Source organism: Pelophylax lessonae (assembly GCF_965119305.1).
Source record: "Pelophylax lessonae genome assembly, chromosome: 5".
Taxonomy (NCBI): domain Eukaryota; kingdom Metazoa; phylum Chordata; class Amphibia; order Anura; family Ranidae; genus Pelophylax; species Pelophylax lessonae.
Genome location: NC_138772.1, coordinates 474486659 through 474506543, shown reverse-complemented (window position 1 = coordinate 474506543; position 19885 = coordinate 474486659). Strand labels below are relative to the sequence as shown.

Here is a 19885-nt window from a genome sequence, read left to right as displayed (position 1 = left end):
ACGGTAAGTCTTAGTGGTTAGCTGGTTATTCTCCATTCTGATCCATAGGTCAAGGAAGGAGATTTTGTTCTTATCGAACGTATAGGTAAGATGTATGTTTCTGTCGTTCGTGTTCAGGATGTTCATAAATGTCTGTAGTGTTCACCATCAATACCATCAATAACGGATCCACACCGCCCCAGGAGTTTATTAAGAATCTCCACTCCATCATATATAGTGGAATATATATGTCATTTCTCTTGATATTATTACCATTTATGCATCGGCCGGTTCTGTTGTAATTATTTGTTCACATGTTATGTATGTTTCATGTTGTCTCCACTGGTTAATACTATTACATCATTGCACAGTTGTATATTGATACACACAGCATTTTTTCAATAAACATCTATGATTACACTATTACACGTGCCCCTATTTATTTACAGCTGACAGTTCAACCTACTATTATTCTACAGTCTATGCAGAATACCTTTTCTATATGCTAGTCTCGGTTTAATCGGCTACCTATACACATTACCTTGGGACGTGTTCATAGATTCCATTTAATACTCCTAACAAACCACTTTTTATGTACCCTGTAGTGTGCCCATGTGAAAGAGGCCTTAAGGAAAAAGCATAAACATGTAAATTTGAGATATGTTCTGTGTCCTTACCATGGTGTTTGGCTGGTAGCAGCTGCATGAGTTGGTCCGACTAATAATTGTTTGATGACATCGTTCACATCTAAAACATGATAAGGAAGAGTCTTAAATAAATATATTTGCATCGACCCTGAAAGATTAAAATGAAAATGTGCAGAATTCAGATACCGTAGTCCTAGCTTGTCAGGAGCTGTCAATGACGCCTCAGACCCATCACAGTCAATGCATTCAGCTTCATGAAGTGGTGTGCCATTCACATACCTTTCAACTAAATGGAACAAGATTAAAAATCAAAATTCAAAATAAAGCAAATAGCCACTAATGCTGTTCCAAAACATTGCACTGCACTAAAATTTAGGTTTACTCAATTTATATTGTTCTAGGTTTTCTATTATATATTCATTACATAATGTAAACCTTCCCAGGTCTACTCCTTCATTTGTTGTTCTGTAATTCAGCGGGAAAGGTGAAAAAAAAGTTCCAAAATATATGCATGAAAACCTTGGATACGGCACTGCTACAACATTGTGTTGGCTATGCTGTTGCATGAAAATTAGGCAAATGTTTACAAGTGTTTACGTTAGCTCATAAAATATTACAGATTATGCTCACCCAGTATACTTCCTGGAGAACACTGGCACGTGCCGCTTACAGTTAATGCACCAGGGCATTTAATGCAATCCCAGCCATCAGTGGTTACACCCTAAAATAATATGTAGATTTATTATACATGTGGGTTATCTTAAATACTTAACATTAACATCATCTTCATTACCTCATTTTCTGATAAAGCATTCGTTTTTTTTTTTTTTTTGTTTTTTTTTTTTTACTTTTTGGTGAAGGATGGTGGAATATCCTTCACTCCCTTTAGAGTCAAGGATATAGAGATATTCCCATTTAGGATCTGAAGCACACTGACCAGGAGACTGATTGGCTCCTTGGGGCTCTTTCACACGGCCGCTCCGTTTTTTTTGTCCGCCGCGGCACTTTTTTTTTTTTTTTACAGACCCGGATGACACTTGTGTCATCTGGTCCGTATGTCCGCATATCATCCCCTCCGTTTGTGGATGATATACGATATACTACATAATGTTAGTCTATGGGGATTGTGGATGTCAGCGGAGGACACCACTGACATCCGATTTTGCATCAGTTCCGTTTTTTTAACGGAGGAAAAACAGGGTTCTGTTCCGTTCCAAAAAACGGAACAGAACTGAAAGGACACAAATCGGATGTTAGCGGATGACATCCGCAATCCCATTGACAAGCATTATGTCCGTATATCACCCGCAAATGGATGGGGTGATATAAGGACATACGGAACGTCCGTGTGAAAGAGCCCTAGCCCTGCTTCTTTTCCTCAAATTCCAGCATTTCAGAAGGGTGCTTTAGAACTGTACATGTAGGGGTCATGCACAAGTGCAGCAGAGACTGCTGCTTAATCAACACAGACTAATACCTGAAGTTTAACAAAAAATACCAGACTGGCAACAACCTGAAGCTACACTAAACAAAGGGTGTGTTCCCTTACACACAAAAAACCATAGGTATTTGAAATAACTTTTAGTCCCCGTTCACACTGGGGCGACCTGTCAGACGACCTGGTTGCCTGACAGGTCGCCGTAGGTCGCCTTCCATAGAGAAGCTGCGGACCCGTTCTAATAGGAGCGACACAAGTCGCTTCGACTTAGAAAAAGGGTCCGGAGCTTCTTTGGGGCGACCCTGAGCGACCTGCATAGACTTCAATGTTATGAAGTACGTGCCGGCCGCTCCGAGGTCGCGGTGCGAGCAGCGCGCCGCGACCTATGAGGTCGCCCCGACAAGTAGCGTCGCCCCAGTGTGAACGTGGCCTTAATTATTCCTATAAAGCGTTGCCTGGACTGTATATATGTACAAAAAGGGAGGGTGGTTTATTGGTGGGCCAATAGTGTACTAATGAATGAGTGCACACAAATGAATAATCAAGCGGAAAGAGAAGATGGATGATAAGAAAAAGAGAAGTGAAACAATTACTCTCTCCTATGGAGTTTTGAATTGTGCCTGTCTAGACAAGAAGGTCTATAAATAAGGATCTAGGTAGCTGCACACTACTAATTATGCTAGCTCCACCTACTTATCAAGTCAATCTAAAAGGCTCTATCACTCTGGCCCATATCTAGCCTAAATATCTTCTCTTATGGCAAAGCTATCCACTGGAGCTAGTATCTGTATGTCCACTGATCACAAAGCTAAATGGCTGTCTGACATTTGAAGCAGCAAATATTACCTGCCTGGTCTGAATCTGAAGTCTAGAAGAGCTGTTCAGATCTGCTTATAAGGAATCTCTCTCTCATAAGCTCTCGTCAGGTTAGATCAGAGAATATAGCCTGTCAGAATCTGGATAGCTATACACTATTAAATAGGCTGGGTACCCTTGCTTATCAAGCCTTCCTAATATCTACTGCTCTAAAGATAAAATGGCTGGCTAACAATTAGACTGACAAATGTTGTCCTGAGACTGCTGCTTCTCTAAAAAGCTTTCCATGCTCAGATCGCTTTTCAGAGGTGTTTGACCCCAAATAGGGTGAAATGCATTGCACGTGATTGCGGGGTTGTTGCATGGTGGCCCCATAGAACTGCATTTGTTGCATTTGGCTGCAGCACTGCCCTTCAGAAGTGACATGCTGTCTATGTTTTGTCATGACTCTGTTTTAGTGTTCAGATGGGCAGTAAAACTGCATCTCAACTGCCTAGGTTTACTAACCCCAGCCACACATGTGAACAAGCCTTAAGGCTTCTTTCCCACAGACCTTAAAATCAATCGGAGGTGGATAGCTTTTCAGATTGTGGTTTAGACCTAGGATACAGGTATTCAGAGGGCGATACTGGCACCCCTAGAATGCCTCTTTTTTCAATCCCAAGGAAGATTTTACATTGCATTACCAAGCTAAATCCACTAAAGTCAATGGAGCTGTGTGGCAACCGCTGTTTAGTTACAGTCCTATTGAGTTTAACAGGCACATCTGGAAGATGTGATCTCTGCCAAATGTGACAGTCTAAAGCCCTGTACACATGGGCTAAATGCCAGCCGACATTCGGCCTGTGTATATGCTGGCCCGGCCGGCTTCTGTCTGACAAGCATGCTATAAAACCAGCAGCTCATCCTCACTATCAGAGCACTCGAAGTGCATGGACGGACACCCCGTGGGGTGACCTGCGTCCGATGCGGCAAATTTAGCCTCAGAGTCTGAGGAGACAGATGAAACAGGTGAAGGCGGAGGGCGCTTTCTGACAGTTTTTTCTGAAAAAACAGGTCCACTTTAGACACTAAAGACTGTAGGACCGCCTTCATGGCCACCATAGATGAGTGGGACCCCGAGGATTCCCCCCCCCCTCTAAGAGTGGGTCCGGTGGTGGGATGTGTTTCGCAGGCTCCCTGATACCCTGGTGCCACAGTGAGATTCTCGCACTGATACAGGGAAAAAAATCACATATATATATATATATATAAAATAAAAATTATCTATCTATATCTATCTATCTATCTATCTATATAAAAACACTATACACCAGTAGGCTGTGGAATTAACAACAACACCCGCAGTGCTGACACCCGTGGGAACAGGGAGAGAAGAGAAATGAGCACCAATCTGCAGCACCCCGATCCCAGGAAGCAGGAAATGGCCATGCCGACACTAGAGGCGGCCTCTCACATGCCGCGTGCTACAAGAAAATGGCCACAGCTCCTGTCTATTAAGGCACCGAAAACATGGCTGCTGACTCCAGAAACATGTCGGCCAAACGGCCGCACATGTGCTCCACAAGAAAATGGTGGCGTGGCACGCAGTTACCAGCCGGAGAGCTTGCCCAACACCTCAAATAGGCATCTGGTCGCTCACCATACCATAGGAGCCAGGCAGGGTTCACTCCAAACAGATCACCTCCCCATCTCAGGGGACCATGACGCGGCCTTAGAGCAGAGCTGAGGCCTGCGCACGCTCGCTGGCCAGACTGGGACGACTGTAAGGATCTAGGATATCCAGTACATCACCCAGTCTGGCAGTTGATTGTACATGTGAACAACTTGATTGTAGAGGAAAAACACAATAAAAGAAAAAAAGTTCAGTTTAAAAAAGGAAAAAAGTGCCAGGACCAGAGATCCCAGCAAGGAGCTAGGTCCTTACTCCTGACTAGGCAGAAAAAAACTGAGATCCTAGAGCAGGAAGTGGGATTATACCACCTGGGACTGCCCCATAGGCGTAGTTAAGCTTTGTTAACCCTTTTCCGCCTAGTGTCCTACTCCTAGGAAGAGCAGCATAACCCATCCGTCTAATGAAGATATGAAGCTGTGTCCTTCAATGAACAAAAGAGAAAAAGGCTTTTTTTTTTTCACCAGCGTTGTGTTAAAAAGCATAAATGTTGCATTTTAACATGCATCAAAGCAGTGTTAAAGTGTGAGCAAGACATTTAAAAGAAAAAAAAAAAATTTTATTTTTGTAAGAACTTACCGTAAAATTATTTTCTCCGAGTCCTCTGACAGTCGCCACCCACTCATACAATCTGCACATCTGGGTATTGGCCTTCTCCATAGGAGTAAGCTAGGTGGAAGATTTTGTTAGAATATTCACAAAAACATAGTATAGACACACCTACAGGGGGCTGTCCCTCTGGTCCAATACCCCCAGCTAGCCTCATTCCCAATTCAGTTTGGTAGCAAGCAGTATAGAGATCCACAAACTCCAAAAGAGGGGCAGGGGGCGGCGACTGTCAGAGGACTCAGAGAAAAGAATTTTACAGTAAGTTCTTACAAAAATTCCATTTTCTCTTACGTCCTCTGACAGTCGCCGCCCACTCATTCAATCTGCAGGTCTGGGACGTCCCAAAGCAGTGTAGATGTGAGGGGTGGGAAATCGTAACCGTCAAAAAGGCAACGCAGTACCCAGGTCAGAGGAAAGAAAAGAAACTTTTCTGAACCAGAAATGTAAATACTGGGCAAAATTCTACCTCTGGTACCAAAAGTAAATCGCATGCTGGAAGGGAACATGGCATTTAAGAGTTGCTAATAAAGGCGTTTATGTCCCATTCGATGTTGAGTTCAAACGGGGCATACGAATTTATTTTATATATCCAGGTTGTCTCCAACCTGGACACACCTCTAGTCATGTTACTCCCTCTCCAGCTGCCCGTAAATCGGTCGATCCCAAGGAACAACATGCCACTAGGATCCCTATTGTGAAATAAATCATAGTGTCTAGAGACACTATGCTTCGGAAATCCTTTTCCCCTGGACACCTGGGGCAACAGAGTGCTCTTGACCCCAGTGATCCCCTTGACCAGTTCATCCAGAGAGTCCCCAAAAAGACGACTCCCCGCATAAGGGATGTCAGACACCGTCTTCTTGGAGGACTAGTCAGCCGACTAGCTTTTCAATTAAACGATGCGACGAATCGTAACTGCGACTGCAGAAAGTCGTTCGACTAAAGGGGCCTCATCCAAGGCCACGTCACACAGGTATAAAACAGCCTGACCTATTTGATCCACCATCTCCAGCGCAGCAGGGGAGGCGGAGTCAGCAATCAGAGTGTGCTTAAGCGCCTTGGCCCACTCGACAACAGCCTGAGAGACCATCACCGAAGCGAACACTGGTTTCAGCAAGGAACCCGCTACTAGGTAGATGTAAGAGTAACAGTTTCCACCTGCCTATCCACCGGGTCTTTAAACAGTGGAGAATCCTCCGCGGGCATTAAAGAGGCTTTATTTAACCTGGACACAGTGTGGTCCACCTTAGGAGCCGCAGTCCAGTGAGAATCCACCGGATCCGCAAAGGGATAATGATACTGAAACCTCTTGGGCACCACAATTACGTTTTAAATGATGCCATTGTTCATTCACGGTATCGTGAAACTCTGCGGGACAAGGAAAAACCTGACCCGATTTTTGGGCTTTGCGGGTCCCAAAAGGAAGACCGCTTACCCGACAGGTGGGGCTCATCATCTAAATTTAAAGTGTCCTTAACAGAGCTAATAAGCGCAGACACCGCAGCGCGTTCCCGTGCTGATCCGGAGGGGGAATCCTCCTCCTCCACATCCGACTAAGAGGACTGAGACCCTTCAGGGGGTACGCTGTCCGTGGCAACCAAATATGGCTCTGAATCAGAAGACTGAGAGGGTATATGCCTTTTCTTAGAAGCCCGGTCAGACATCAACAAATCCACTTTTGACGCTAAAGTCGCAAGTGCAGCAGTAAATGAGACTATAGCAGAGGATTCAGGAGTACCTGAACCTTCCACCAGATCTGGGGGGAATTTGCTATCCTGGGACTCCATAATAGCAATATCAATTTTAAATGAAGCTGGCCCTTTAAAATCTGCGATTTCCGCGGTCCCCACCGCAATGAAGAGCAAGTCCAGTAAACTGCAAAAAAATGAATGCTAGCAGGAATGCAGGCCAGGAAACACAATAAAAGCCCCCCACAGCGAGCTATACTTGCCCCACGCTGCTGAATCGATCTGAAAGAAAGAGGAAGTGACCTCACGCCTCTAGAGGCAGACACAGCCCTGAGCCACAAAAAAATGGTTGCCAATGCAAGTCTATGGGAAAATGGCCGCTGTCCACATAAAGACAATGTGCCCACACTAAAGATGGCGCCCGAATGGCGCCAACAGCACTGCAGAAAATGGCAACTACCCTCACAATGAAGCCAGACAGCCTGCCCACACCTAAAATGGCGGCCGCGCTGTTTCGCGCCGATTGTGGCCCCCACACACCATGTACTGTACCCCAAATAGGTGCACAAGCACCTCAGGGACATAGTAGACCCCCGCACCCCCCCTACAGCGGCGGAACCGCTACAGCGCCCCCGCAGGGACCGGGAAGGGACACACAGGGACCGCACCTACAGACATGAGGGAGACATTACAGAACCCATACCGAACTGCCATCCCCATAAAACAGAGGGCCTACATACACACCCCGACAGACAATGTCAGAGACAGAGGGGTAGCATGGTACTCACCGGTCCAGTGAAAACGTGGGTACCGCTCTGTGACAGGAAGCCTCCCACTCTGGTGCCGTCAGCCGAAGGGGACACTAGCAACACGCGTCGTACCGCAGTTGAGACATCCCAGCGAAGATAGCAGACCGCAGGCTCGACCCTGAGGTCAGGGACATAGTCCTTTGCGAGGCCTGGGCATACACATAACCTGCTAACGCTCAATGGCAGGCTGGGATTCCATAAGGCTCTAGAATAACCAATGCGATTCCCAGCTCCACAAACGCTGTAGTCATCTGAAGTCCGACTAACTAAGCGCAGTAACAAATAAAAAGCTATCTTTTTAAAAGAAAAAAACACTTTTCAAGAGAGAAAAATTAAAAAGAAGAAAAAGGCTGAGACCGCAGCCCCAGCCAGGTAAAAGCCAGCCTGCTCCTAAGCTAGGCAGCAGCAAACTGAATTGGGAATGAGGCTAGCTGGGGGTATTGGACCAGAGGGACAGCCCCCTGTAGGTGTGTCTATACTAAGTTTTTGTGAATATTCTAACAAAATCTTCTGTCTAGCTTACTCCTATGGAGAAGGCCAATACCCAGACGTGCAGATTGTATGAGTGGGCGGTGACTGTCAGAGGACGTAAGAGAAAAATGGTTTTCTATGTGTAGATGTATTGACATGAATTTTAGCGGTGCGCTAAAAAGCAGGTCAATGCAATACTATGAATTGGCTCCGACGTAGACATCACTATCATAACCCAAATGCCTGTTTTTCACTGCAGCCCTGTGTTCGTGTGAACCAGACCAGTCCAGTGCTGAGAATAAATGTCTGCATTTTACAATACCTAGCAATTATTATTCCTTACTGCCAAAGTCTCCAAACAAGAGTCAATGTGCAAGGGGACTAAATCAATGACAGTCTAAAATCTGCCAACATAACTTATACCTAATAGAATGGTGTGGGTCAGAATTTGCTTGCAAAAATAAATAAATCTTTACCATTCTGTCGGGGCATTTGTGGCAAGTGATATCAGGATCATTCTTGGAACCAAGTTTGTATCCAGGAAGGCATTCACAGGATAGACCTAATGAACAGAAAATGTTTAGTTACATGTGTATCGATTGATTTAGGATGTAGCTCTCAAATATTCCCTGTGACAACTTTTACATTCACTTATTATGAAAAACTACTAGTTTTTAGTGTTTGTGTGGGGAAAAACATACATTTTGGGCTTCAATTAATTAGAAATCTTTATGCTGCACGATATTTGAGGCTATTTCAGTCCAGAAAAGACACTGTATTGTCAGCCGACGACTTTACAGGCGCAATGCGAAGGAATAGACACTGGGGGAATGCACTGTGGAGAAGAACTGGGGGTGGCTGGTGGACAGTTGGGTGGTCGGGTCACCAAAATGCACCTGTGTAGACAAAAATTCTTGCACCAACCCTGTTTCACTGCCAGAGCCGTTTTTTTTTATTTCTTTTTTTTTCATCTATTTTTAACTACTTCTTGACAACCCTATAGCTGAAAGATGGCTACATCGCTGTCGTCCAGTTCTGGGAGGGTATCCATGTCCTGCCAGAACCATGCCCCCCGCACGCCCACTGGGGCATGCATCCGGCGCTCTGTAAAGGATGTGTCCTTTGGACACAGCTAATCACAGATTGGGGTAAAGGGACTATCACAGCAGTCCTTTACTATATGATCAGTTGTGTTAATAAATCACATATACACAAACTTTGTTTGGCCTTTTCTCATTTGTTTAGCAAAAAATAAAAACCCAGTGGTGATTAAATACCACCAAAAGAAAGCTTTATCGGTCTCAAAAAAGATAACAATTTCATATGGGTACAGTGTTACATGGCCACGCAATAGTCATTTAAAATGCAACAGCTCTGAAAGCTGAAAATTGGCATGGGTAGGAAGGGGGTGAAAGTGCCTAGTATTAAAATGATAAAATAATTCTAGGCCTGAAGAATAGATAAAACCCCCAAAACATTCCATATTTTTCAAAACCAGACACCAGAGAACAAAATAGTGGTAGTTCCAATTTTTTCTATTTTACACGAGATTACCACAAAGGTCTAGGAAATGCAAAATTTCTGTAGAAAATACACTAAAGTAATTTTTTGGGCATACAAACAATAAGTTACCCAATTTTTTGTAAATTATAAAAGTCAAGGTTCGCACTGAGTAAATAGATACTCAAAGGGGGGGGTCTGAAATACCCCTGGTTTACTGTTATGGCCAGAGCGGCTTTGAAGTCTGTGACTCTCTGGCCATGGGTACTGTATGACTGTGGTACTATCCGTCATGTTCCAGAAAGATATATTGTAGGAGCGTATCCACGACGGGCTCTCCGTGTTTTAGGTATTGCTAATCTACTTTTTTTTTTTGTTTTGTTTGTTTTTGTCCTGTGGCAGATGCCTGGTGATTGAACAGTTTTACTGTTTTCTCTTTGTTCTATAAAAAGAAAAGACTGACTCTTTACATTGGACGTGTTGGTGTAGACCTCTGACCCCTGAAGTCGCTTACCTTTCTTTGAGTTATGGGAATAAAGCACTCAATATCTTGGGATTGGGTGCGGGAAGGGGGGGAGTTTGGGAGTGTTTTATGTTTTACCGGGGCGTGCTGTTTACCTATTCTCTGCTGTACTGAAACTTTATGGATATTATGGGCTACTATTGATATATACTGATGGAGTTGGTGGGCCTCTATGCCTCTGGAGATTGTTGTCTTATAGGATACATACGATTTGGTTACTATGGCACAATTGGTGAAATTATTATCTTGGAATGTCCGAGGTTTAAATTCAAAGGTTAAACGTTCTTTAGTATTTGATTGCGTTTAAAAGCATAAACCTCATATTATCTTGTTTCAAGAGATACATTTACAAGGCTCCAGAGTCATTGCCTTACAACGCTCTAATATTGCTCAAATTTATCATGCAGAGTACTACACTTATTCTAGAGAAGTTGCCATTTTCGTTGCTAAATCCATACATGTAAATGTTTTGCGGATTAAGACTCCTCCGGGAGGGAGGTATTTTATAATAGTCTAAAATGTTTAACACCTGTCTAACCATAGTCAGTTTGTATATTCCTCCACCTTTTCTCTATTGGAGGATCTGTTTTTGGAGGTGGTCTCGTTGGCAGAGGGGACTTTACTGCTCCTGGGTGATTTCAATGCAGTCTCTTGTTCTGCGTGGGATTGCCACCGGTACCCTTCGGAACCTCCTCCTGTAGGAACTACGCTTTAGTTGATGCTTGGAGACAGGCATGCCAAGGAGTCAGAGAATTCTCTTGCCATTTGGAGACTCATCAGATACTATCGTGTATTGATATGGCAAAGGAAAGGGTTTTGAGTCTATGAGGGGTGATATACTGCTCTGGATTAGAAGGTGGGGAGTGGTTCACTCTGGTAAGGTTGTTTTTTGTTGTTTATCCTGCCCTGATATGTTTTTTGGGGTTGGGTGGAGGTTCGTTTGCTTTTTGTTCTGTTTTTTTTTTTTCTCTTTTTTTACAAATAATAATACTAAAATGCTATACGTGAATGAGATGAATTGGCTACTCCTTACGGGGTGGCAGTGTGGATAATGCAACCTTTTAGGAAGGTCAAATTTGGAGAAGTATATATATACGATGTAAAATGATTACCTGTGCAGTTGTACATTGTAAGTCTGGTATTTTTTCCTATCCAACGTGTATTTGTCTTATAGTTTGAAATATGTAATTTTTCCAAATGTCCTATTGTATGACTATTTGCATGTGGCAATAAAAAACCCTTTAAAAAAGAAACCTTTTTTTTTTATTACAAAATAGATACTCAACATGTCAAACTTTAAATTTACATTTGCCCGTGAAATGACGACAAACTTAAGTACTCTATATTTATTATAGGCAACACTTAAAGCAGAAGTATCATTGCTTTTTTACCTTTTAACTACAGGTAAGCCTATAATAAGGCTTACCTGTAGCTAAAATTAATATCTCCTAAGCCTCCAAGGTTTAGGAGATATTCGCCCTGCATGCAGCCACTGAAACCAGCGGCGCATTAGCTCTGAAGGTCCGGCTCCTTCCCGGAAAGTGACTCCCACGTGCATGCGTGGGAGTGACGTCATCGGGGCTTCGGCCACTCACAGCGCCGGAGCCGCTGAACCATGACAGCTCCCTCAGCGGTGTCCGGGTGATCGTGTCTGGGCTTCGTTTTAGGGCATTTCATAATTAGCTAGTATGCGATGTATACTAGCTTATGCCTTTGTCCTGCAGGGTTTGTTTTTTTCGGTGAGGATACAACCGCTTAAAAAAACCCCTATAGGTCATCAGTTTAGTGTTAGGGAAAAGGCCTGGTCCTAGAAATATTGCTCTCACTCAGGCATGCGTGGCAATATGTAACGTATATCTCAATTGATGTTTTCATTCATAGTATACCCCGGGGCAATGACAGGGGGACCGGGAAGTGACGTCAAAACACATTGCTTTCGGGTCAGCGTCAGCAACAAGAAGGGGAGAAGAGTGGACGGGTGTTCTCTTAGCTCCCTCCCCCCTACCCAGTGGCACCCGCTTTGCCAGTCCTGGGCTCGCAGATGAGCAGTGGAGTCCGGAATACATGGCACGGGGGACACGTGGCTGGGGGTGTGTGGAAGCAATCGGGAGGCAGCACAGCTGCCAGACTGCTTCCATCTAACAGGCAGGAGTCTAGTAGTTAATGTTACTATCATTATAACCCGCCATCTTCTGGGTCCTATTCAGATTCTATGTAAGCAGCTGCCCCACTGCACACTGACTACAGGGGGCGCTCACTCCACACAGCTGCTTTGTATTGTTTTCAATAAATGACTTGTGGTCAATGTGCTGAGAGGAAGCTTCCTATACAGAACCCCAGCAGAACATGGCAGCTATTGCTGTAGTACCACCAACTACAGCGATAGCTGCCATTATCTGGTTCCTGAGAAGAACCCAGGAAATGGAGGCTGTCATGGTAGTTGCACAGACTACTACAGCAATTGTCAGCTTCCCCAGCAGTTAACAGGTATGAGATACATAATATTGTGCCAAGCTGGACCAATGTAACTATGCAATACAGTACAAATAATTCCTAGATTTCAGCCTTAACCACTTGCCGACCGCCGCAAGTACATATACTGCGGCGGTCAGCCCCTCACAGGCAAAGTGACGTATATATACGTCACTAGCCTGTGAGGCTCTGGGGAGCGAGCGCGCCCCCGCGCGTGTGCCCGGCGGACCTGATGTCCGCTGGTCACTCGGCGATCGTCGGTGCAGAGGGAGAAAGGCAGGCGACTGATGTAAACAAGCCGCCTGTCATTCTCCCGTGTAGAAACAGTGATCATACGGTTCTACTATGTATGACCGTTGATCACTGTTCCTACACCTCAAGCCACAGCCAATCACAGTTAGAATCACGCCCCTAGGGACACACAACACCCCTCCCTCTCAAAAAAAGTTAACCCCTTCACTGCCAGTGTAATTTTACAGTAACAGTGCATATGTATAGCACTGATTACTGTAGAAATTTTAGTCAAGGTTCCGATCTGTCCGTCGCAATGTCGCAGTACCGCAAAAAAAAAAAAAAAAAATCGCAGATCGCCGCCATTACGCGTTAAAAAAAAAAACAACAAAAATGACAAAAATCTTTCCCTTTGTTAGTAAACGCGATAACTTTTGCGCAAACCAATCAAAATACGCTTTTTGCCATTTTTTTTACCAAACATATGTAGCATAAAACAAATTGGCTGAAAATGTTAAAAAATTTTGATTTTTACATTTTTTTGGGGGGAATTTCTTATAAAAAATGTGAAAAATATTGTTATTTTTGCAAAATTGACGCTCTTTTTGTTTATAGCGCATGATCAAAAAAAATCGCACAGGTGATCAAATACCACCAAAAGAAAGCTCTGTTTGTGGGAAAAAAAGGACGTCAAATTCGTTTAGGTACAGCATCACACGACCGCGCAATTGTCCGTTAAAGTCACGCAGTGCCGAGTCGCAAAATAGGCCCTGGTCAGGAAGGGGGTAAAATCTTCCGGGGCTTAAGTGGTTAACAAGACTGCAATACTGTATGCAAAGTGTAGTTATTCCAAAAAGCGAATCTCAGCGTGCCTGCTATAAAGGTCTGTACACCAGATAAGAAAATCTGAAGTAAAATTTCTTCTGACGAACGATCTGCCGATTTTCGGATCGTTAGTATGGCACTTTTGACAGCCAATTACAAATTTTGGGACGACAAAAACTGAATGGGCAGGCTATAAAATTGGTGATTACAACGTCCGATTTTCATTTAATCAGTACAGTTTTCACATGGCGTAAACAAAAGAATACATACAAAACAATTCAACACATTACATCCCTTCTGAAGTTGAATTTTGTCGTATGATAATTTTTGGATGAAAGTAACCTCTTCACTTTCGATATGAGACTAGCATGCAACAAAAAATGGACGAAAATTTGTCTAGTACTGTAATCTGATCGTGTGTACGAGGCAAAAGACAGTGCACTGCATAGTCATTGTATTACTTCTATCAGTCTATGCTCTTCACAGTCTCCCTTCCTCCAATGATCTCACACAGCATTGGCTGCTCCTCCCACCCCCTTTGACTTGTATTGAGGAGTTGTGTGTATCAGTATGCGTTAAAAACAGGGGTTTAGTTTGCACACATTTGCAAATACATGTGCAAGCTACAGGACCCCTGTGCACCCCATTCCCCCCATTTATATATCTACCATTCTGGCTGGGCCGCTGGGTGTCTGGGCACTGCACACAGGACAACTTCCCCGGGTCGTAGTAGTGTTGTGGCGTACAGTCCTCTGGACGCTGCAGGGGGATGGAGTAGAGGAGGCCGCTGCATGGCAGGCAGAGAATGGTCAGACACAGGCACAGGCCTCTGGAGCCCACACTGATCCTCTTCCCGGGCTCCATGGCTGAATGGGGGAGGGAGAGGGGGGATAAGCGGGGACATGCAGGAGGAGGAGGGATGGATGGAGGAGTGTACATAGATAAAAGTGTGATTGTCCACAGTCCTCATTGATGTGTACAGTCAGGGCTGGGACAAGAAAGGGGCACCTTCTCAAGGTGCATTGCTAACAATAATTTTATGTGTGTCATGTTCAAATCACAATGTAGAGCTCTGCAATATATGAATCCCTCTCCTTGTTTACCAAGCCATCTTCACTCCCATCAACTCTACCTCCTTCCTTCCTGATAAATGCCTTTCATTTAGTCTGGCTCATTTCACACAATCCTCTCACCCCTCCCCCAATCACTTTACTCCTTCTCCTGCTCTCTCCTGTCACAGCTCTGGCCAGTCCACATACTGGTCTGTCTGACACCCTTTCCATCCCAGCCTACTTTTTATCTCCTACAATTGTCCTATCACCTAGGGTTGCCACCTCATCCCTTTAAACCAGGACACATATTAACCTCTTCCTGTTCGCGCTATAGCCAAAAGACGGCTTAATTGCCAGGAGGCCTGCTCTGTGATTAGCGAGTCCATGAGACTTGGCTGATCACAGATCGGAGTAAGGGGCCAGTCCTGGCCCCCTACCACATTATCAGCTTCAGCCAATGACAGATGATCATGTGATGTAAACAGCAGCCGGAGATCAGCTGTTTTTTTCTCCTCACGCTGTCAGAGTGAGGAGAAAATAAATGCAGATCGCTGCTGCTGTCAGAGGGACATCGGTCCCGAAGAAGAGAGGGGCATCTGTGCCCACCAGTGCCACCTACCAGTGCCCACCAGCGCTATCTACCTGAGCCCACCAGCACCACATACCAGTGCCACCTATCGGTTCCCACCAGTGCCCCCATCATGAGTGCTGCCCATAAGTGTCACCTACCAGTGCCTATCATTGCCCATCAGTGCCACCCATCAGTGCCCATGAGTGCCGCCTATTATTGCCCTTCAGTGCCGCCCATCAGTGCCCATCGGTGCCGCCTTATCAGTGCCCATCAGTGCAACCTATCAGGGTCCATCAGTGCCGCCTCATTAGCGCACATCAATGAAGGAGAAAAATTACCTGTTTGCAAAATTCTATAACAAACTATAAAAACTTTTTTTTTTTTCTCTTCAAAATTTTCGGTCTTTTTTTGTTTGTTCAGCAACAAATAAAAACCCCAGTAGTAATTAAATACCACCAAAAGAAAGCACTATTTGTTTGGAAAAAATTATAAAAATTTTATTTGGGTACAGTGTTGCATGATTGCGCAATTTACATTCAAAGTGCAACAGCGCTGAAAGCTGAGAATTGGCCTGGGCAGGAAGGGGGTTTAAGTGCCCAGTAGGCAAGTGGTTAATTACACAGGTTCTGAGGCCAGAATAATGCACATAAGGCACCAAGTGAGTTTATTTACCACCTTTATTTTAGCCACAGAACCTGTGTAATTAACCACTTCAATACAGGGCACTTTCACCCCCTTCCTGCCAAGGCCAATTTTCAGCTTTTAGCGCTGTTGCAATTTTTATGACAATTGTGCAGTCATGCAACACTGTACCTAAACCAAATTTATGTATTTTTTTCCCCACAAATAGAGATTTCTTTTGGTGGTATTTGATCACCGCAAGGTTTCTTTTTTTTTTTTGCTAAACAAATAAAAAAAGACGGAAAAGTTTGAAAAAAAAATAAAAATTTTTCGTTTATGTTATAAAATTTTGTAAATAAATACATTTTTCCCTGCAGTGATGAGGCTGCACTGACAGGCACTGATGAGGAGGCACTAATATGCAGCACTGATGGGCACTGATAGGCAGCACAGATATGCGGCATTGGTGGGCACTGATAGGCAGCACTGATGGGCACTGATAGGCACTAATAGGAGGCACTGATAGACATAGGTTGGCGGCACTGATAGATGGCAATGATGGGCACTGGTGGGTGGCACTGATAGATGGCAATGATGGGCAGCACTGATGAGGAGGGCACTGGCAGGCTCCCTAAGCACTGATTGGCATCCCTGGTGATTGGACACAGCTGGTCACACATGGTAAAGAGCCTGCGTCATTAGGCTCTTTACCCGGATCGGAGATGTGGTGAGTCAGAGTGACACACCGCACCACCGATCGCAGCGGTCTATCCTGCTGGACGTCATGATGGCCAGTCAGGTTAGTGCAACCACTTTGCCGCCGTCATTTTGCTATATGGCGGGCGGCAAGTGGTTAATGTGTGTCCTGGTTTAAAGGGATGAGTTGGCAACCCTACTATCCATGCAGCATAGCCATGGCTGCTATTAGAAATCACTGTGCCTCGTACAGCCTAGCCTACCTGATAGAGTGCAATGCGCCCCCCCATATCAAAAAGATATGCTTACTAAAATACACTTAAATCATTATTAGTGGATACAAACACAATATAACTTCCTGATGAATCTTAACCACTTTACCAGCGGAGGATTTTGCTGTCTTACGTCTGGGCCACTTTTTGCGATTCGGCACTGTGCGACTTTAACTGACAATTGCGCGGTCGTGCGACGCCATACCCAAACGAAATTTACGTCCTTTTTTTCCCACAAACAGGGCTTTCTTTTGGTGGTATTTGATCACCTGTGCAATTTTTACTTTTTGTGCTATAAACAAAAAAAGAGCGTAAATTTTGAAAAAAATAACAATATTTTTCACATTTTTTTTATATGAAATTCCCCCCCAAAAAAATGTAAAAATCTAAATTTTTTTTAATTTTTGGCCAATTTGTTTTCTGCTTCCTATGTTTGGTAAAAAAAATCACAATAAGCGTATTTTGATTGGTTTGCGCAAAAGTTATTGCGTTTACTAACTAAGGGAAAGATTTCTGTCATTTTTGGTGGTTTTTTTTATGTAATGGCGGCGATCTTCGATTTTTTTTGCGGGACTGCGACATTGCGGCGGACAGATCGGACCCTTGACTGACATTTTTGATACTTTTGGGGGTACCAGTGACATTACTACAGTAAACAGTGCTATATATATGCACTGTTACTGTAAAAATGACACTGGCAGGGAAGGGGTTAATTTTATTGGAGAGGGAGGGGTTAATGTATGCCTGGTGCTTACTAACGTGTGTGGGGGGAGGTGACTGAGTGACACAGGGACAGATCGCAGGTTCAGCTATGCTGAACCCTGCAATCTGACTCTGCCTGTCACTTAGGAGATCCTCCCGCTTGTGTTTACACAAGCGGGCGGATCTCCACACTCAATTCCCCGACGATCGGGCCCGACTCCCGCTGTGACTGAACACAGCGGGAGCGAGCCTCCGCACGCAGCCGAGAAAGGGGATTGTCTGGCGACGTAGGTCTACGTCGTCAGACGATAACGAACCACTTTGCCGCAGTAGAGCTCTAGTGAGCAGACGGCAAGTGGTTAAAGATAGAACTGTATTTATTTATTTATTCACATGGGTGCTGTCAGAGGCGTCACAAGGGGGGTGCGGGGGGGGGCGGGCCATACCAGGGTGTCCATCGAAGGAGGGTGACACCCAGTGTAAGGTAAAAAGCCTGCCAGTAAATAAATAGCCTGTCTCAGCCTGTGACGCTTCGAGTTCCGGAGCCAGCCGAGATGAGTCTCCAATGATCTTTCTGAGTCAGACTTTTGATGCTACTTGCACCCTCCCCCTTCTCCAGCGCGCCTTATTTGATCTATACAAGAAGAGATGCCAGGAGGGGGGAGAAGTGCAGTCTGCAGTGGAGGACAGACTTGTTTAGCCTAGCAGTAAGGTAAGCTGGCAGCTGGCTAAACTCGGCAACATGCCATGTCGGTGGCTTGTCTTAGTGGGAAGGAGGAGGAGGGAAAGGGGAGAGAATGTGCTCTCTCTAGCAGGCTGCTGTCTGTTTTTTTGTGAGAACTACTCTGCTTCTGAAGGGTGGATATTTTCTAAATTCTACCCCCAATGTCTAATACACCTCCCTGGAATCCCTATCCCTTACCTGCTCATCAGTCCAGTTCAGGCCCAGACTCTTCTCCTGCATTACCACCTCATGTGTCTGTGGCACTACAAATCCAAGCATGCCAGGAGAGGGGAGGCAGCAGCAATATGACAGATCAGGCTGATTTTCAGATGAAATGTGCATCGAGTATAGTGTGTATGTATACTGTATGATCATTATTTATTTATTGTGCTTGGTGGTCTTAAGGTGTTTACTATTCATATACCTATCAGAGTAAGTAGAGAGCACATTTGCAGTGGAAGTACTCTGGAGTATTGTTATTAGTGTATAATTAAAATACAGAGTGGTGGAGTGATGGGGGAGGGAGATGGACAGAGAGATGGAAAGAGTGAGCAGTAAGAGATGGAGGTATAGATTGGGTGACAGAGAGACAGATAGATGAAGGGATGGAGCAAGGTATGGAGGGATGGTGAGAGACACAGAGAAATGGAACAATGGAGCAAAGGATATAGGGATGGGGTGATGGAGGGATGGAGTTGTGGAAAGATAGAGTGAGAGACAGACCGAATAATAGAAGGATAAAAGTGATGGTGGGTAGAAAAGGGGGAGGGATATAGAGCACAAGGATTTTTGGGTGGACAGTATGATGGAGAGATGGAGCAAGGGGCAGACAAATGAAGCAAAGGACGGATAAAACAATGGAGTTATGGAAAAATGAAAATAATGGAGGGTGAAGTGGTGGGAGGGATGATTGGATGCACAGTTTAATGAAGGGATGGAGACAGGGGATGATGGAGACAGGGGAGGATGGAGGGATGGAGACAGGGGGAGATGGGGAGATGGAGGGATGGAGACAGGGGGAGATGGAGGGATGGAGACAGGGGGAGATGGAGGGATGGAAACAGGGGGAGATGGAGACAGGGGGTGATGGAGGGATGGAGACAGGGGATGATGGAGACAGGGGGAGATGGAGGGATGGAGACAGGGGGAGATGGAGGGATTGAGACAGGGGGAGATGGAGGGATGGAGACAGGAGATGATGGAGACAGGGGGAGATGGAGGGATGGAGACAGGGGGAGATGGAGGGATGGAGACAGGGGGAGATGGAGGGATGGAGACAGGGGGAGATGGAGGGATGGAGACAAGGGGAGATGGAGGGATGGAGACAGGGGGAGATGGAGGGATGGAGACAAGGGGAGATGGAGGGATGGAGATAGGGGGAGATGGAGGGATGGAGACAGGGGGAGATGGAGGGATGGAGACAGGGGGAGATGGAGGGATGGAGACAGGGGGAGATGGAGGGATGGAGACAGGGGGAGATGGAGGGATGGAGACGGGGGGTGATGGAGGGATGGAGACAGGAGGTGATGTTGTGATGGAAACAGGAGGTGATGGAGGGATGGTGTGA

At 45.1% G+C, this 19885-nt stretch overlaps 1 protein-coding gene across 1 annotated transcript in view; it reads right to left on the bottom strand.

The window, feature by feature from the left end:
- TMEM67 (transmembrane protein 67) overlaps nucleotides 1–14551 on the bottom strand; it is a 193312-nt gene extending 178761 nt beyond the window's left edge. Inside the window, exons 1-5 of the mRNA XM_082258322.1 lie at nucleotides 14349–14551; nucleotides 8606–8691; nucleotides 1257–1347; nucleotides 813–912; nucleotides 657–726 (exon numbers count right to left, since the gene is read on the bottom strand). Coding sequence (XP_082114448.1) covers nucleotides 657–726; nucleotides 813–912; nucleotides 1257–1347; nucleotides 8606–8691; nucleotides 14349–14544 — 543 coding nt within the window. The 5' untranslated portion in view covers nucleotides 14545–14551. The remainder of the gene's footprint in view (nucleotides 1–656; nucleotides 727–812; nucleotides 913–1256; nucleotides 1348–8605; nucleotides 8692–14348) is intronic.
- Between the last annotated feature and the right edge of the window lie 5334 nt (nucleotides 14552–19885).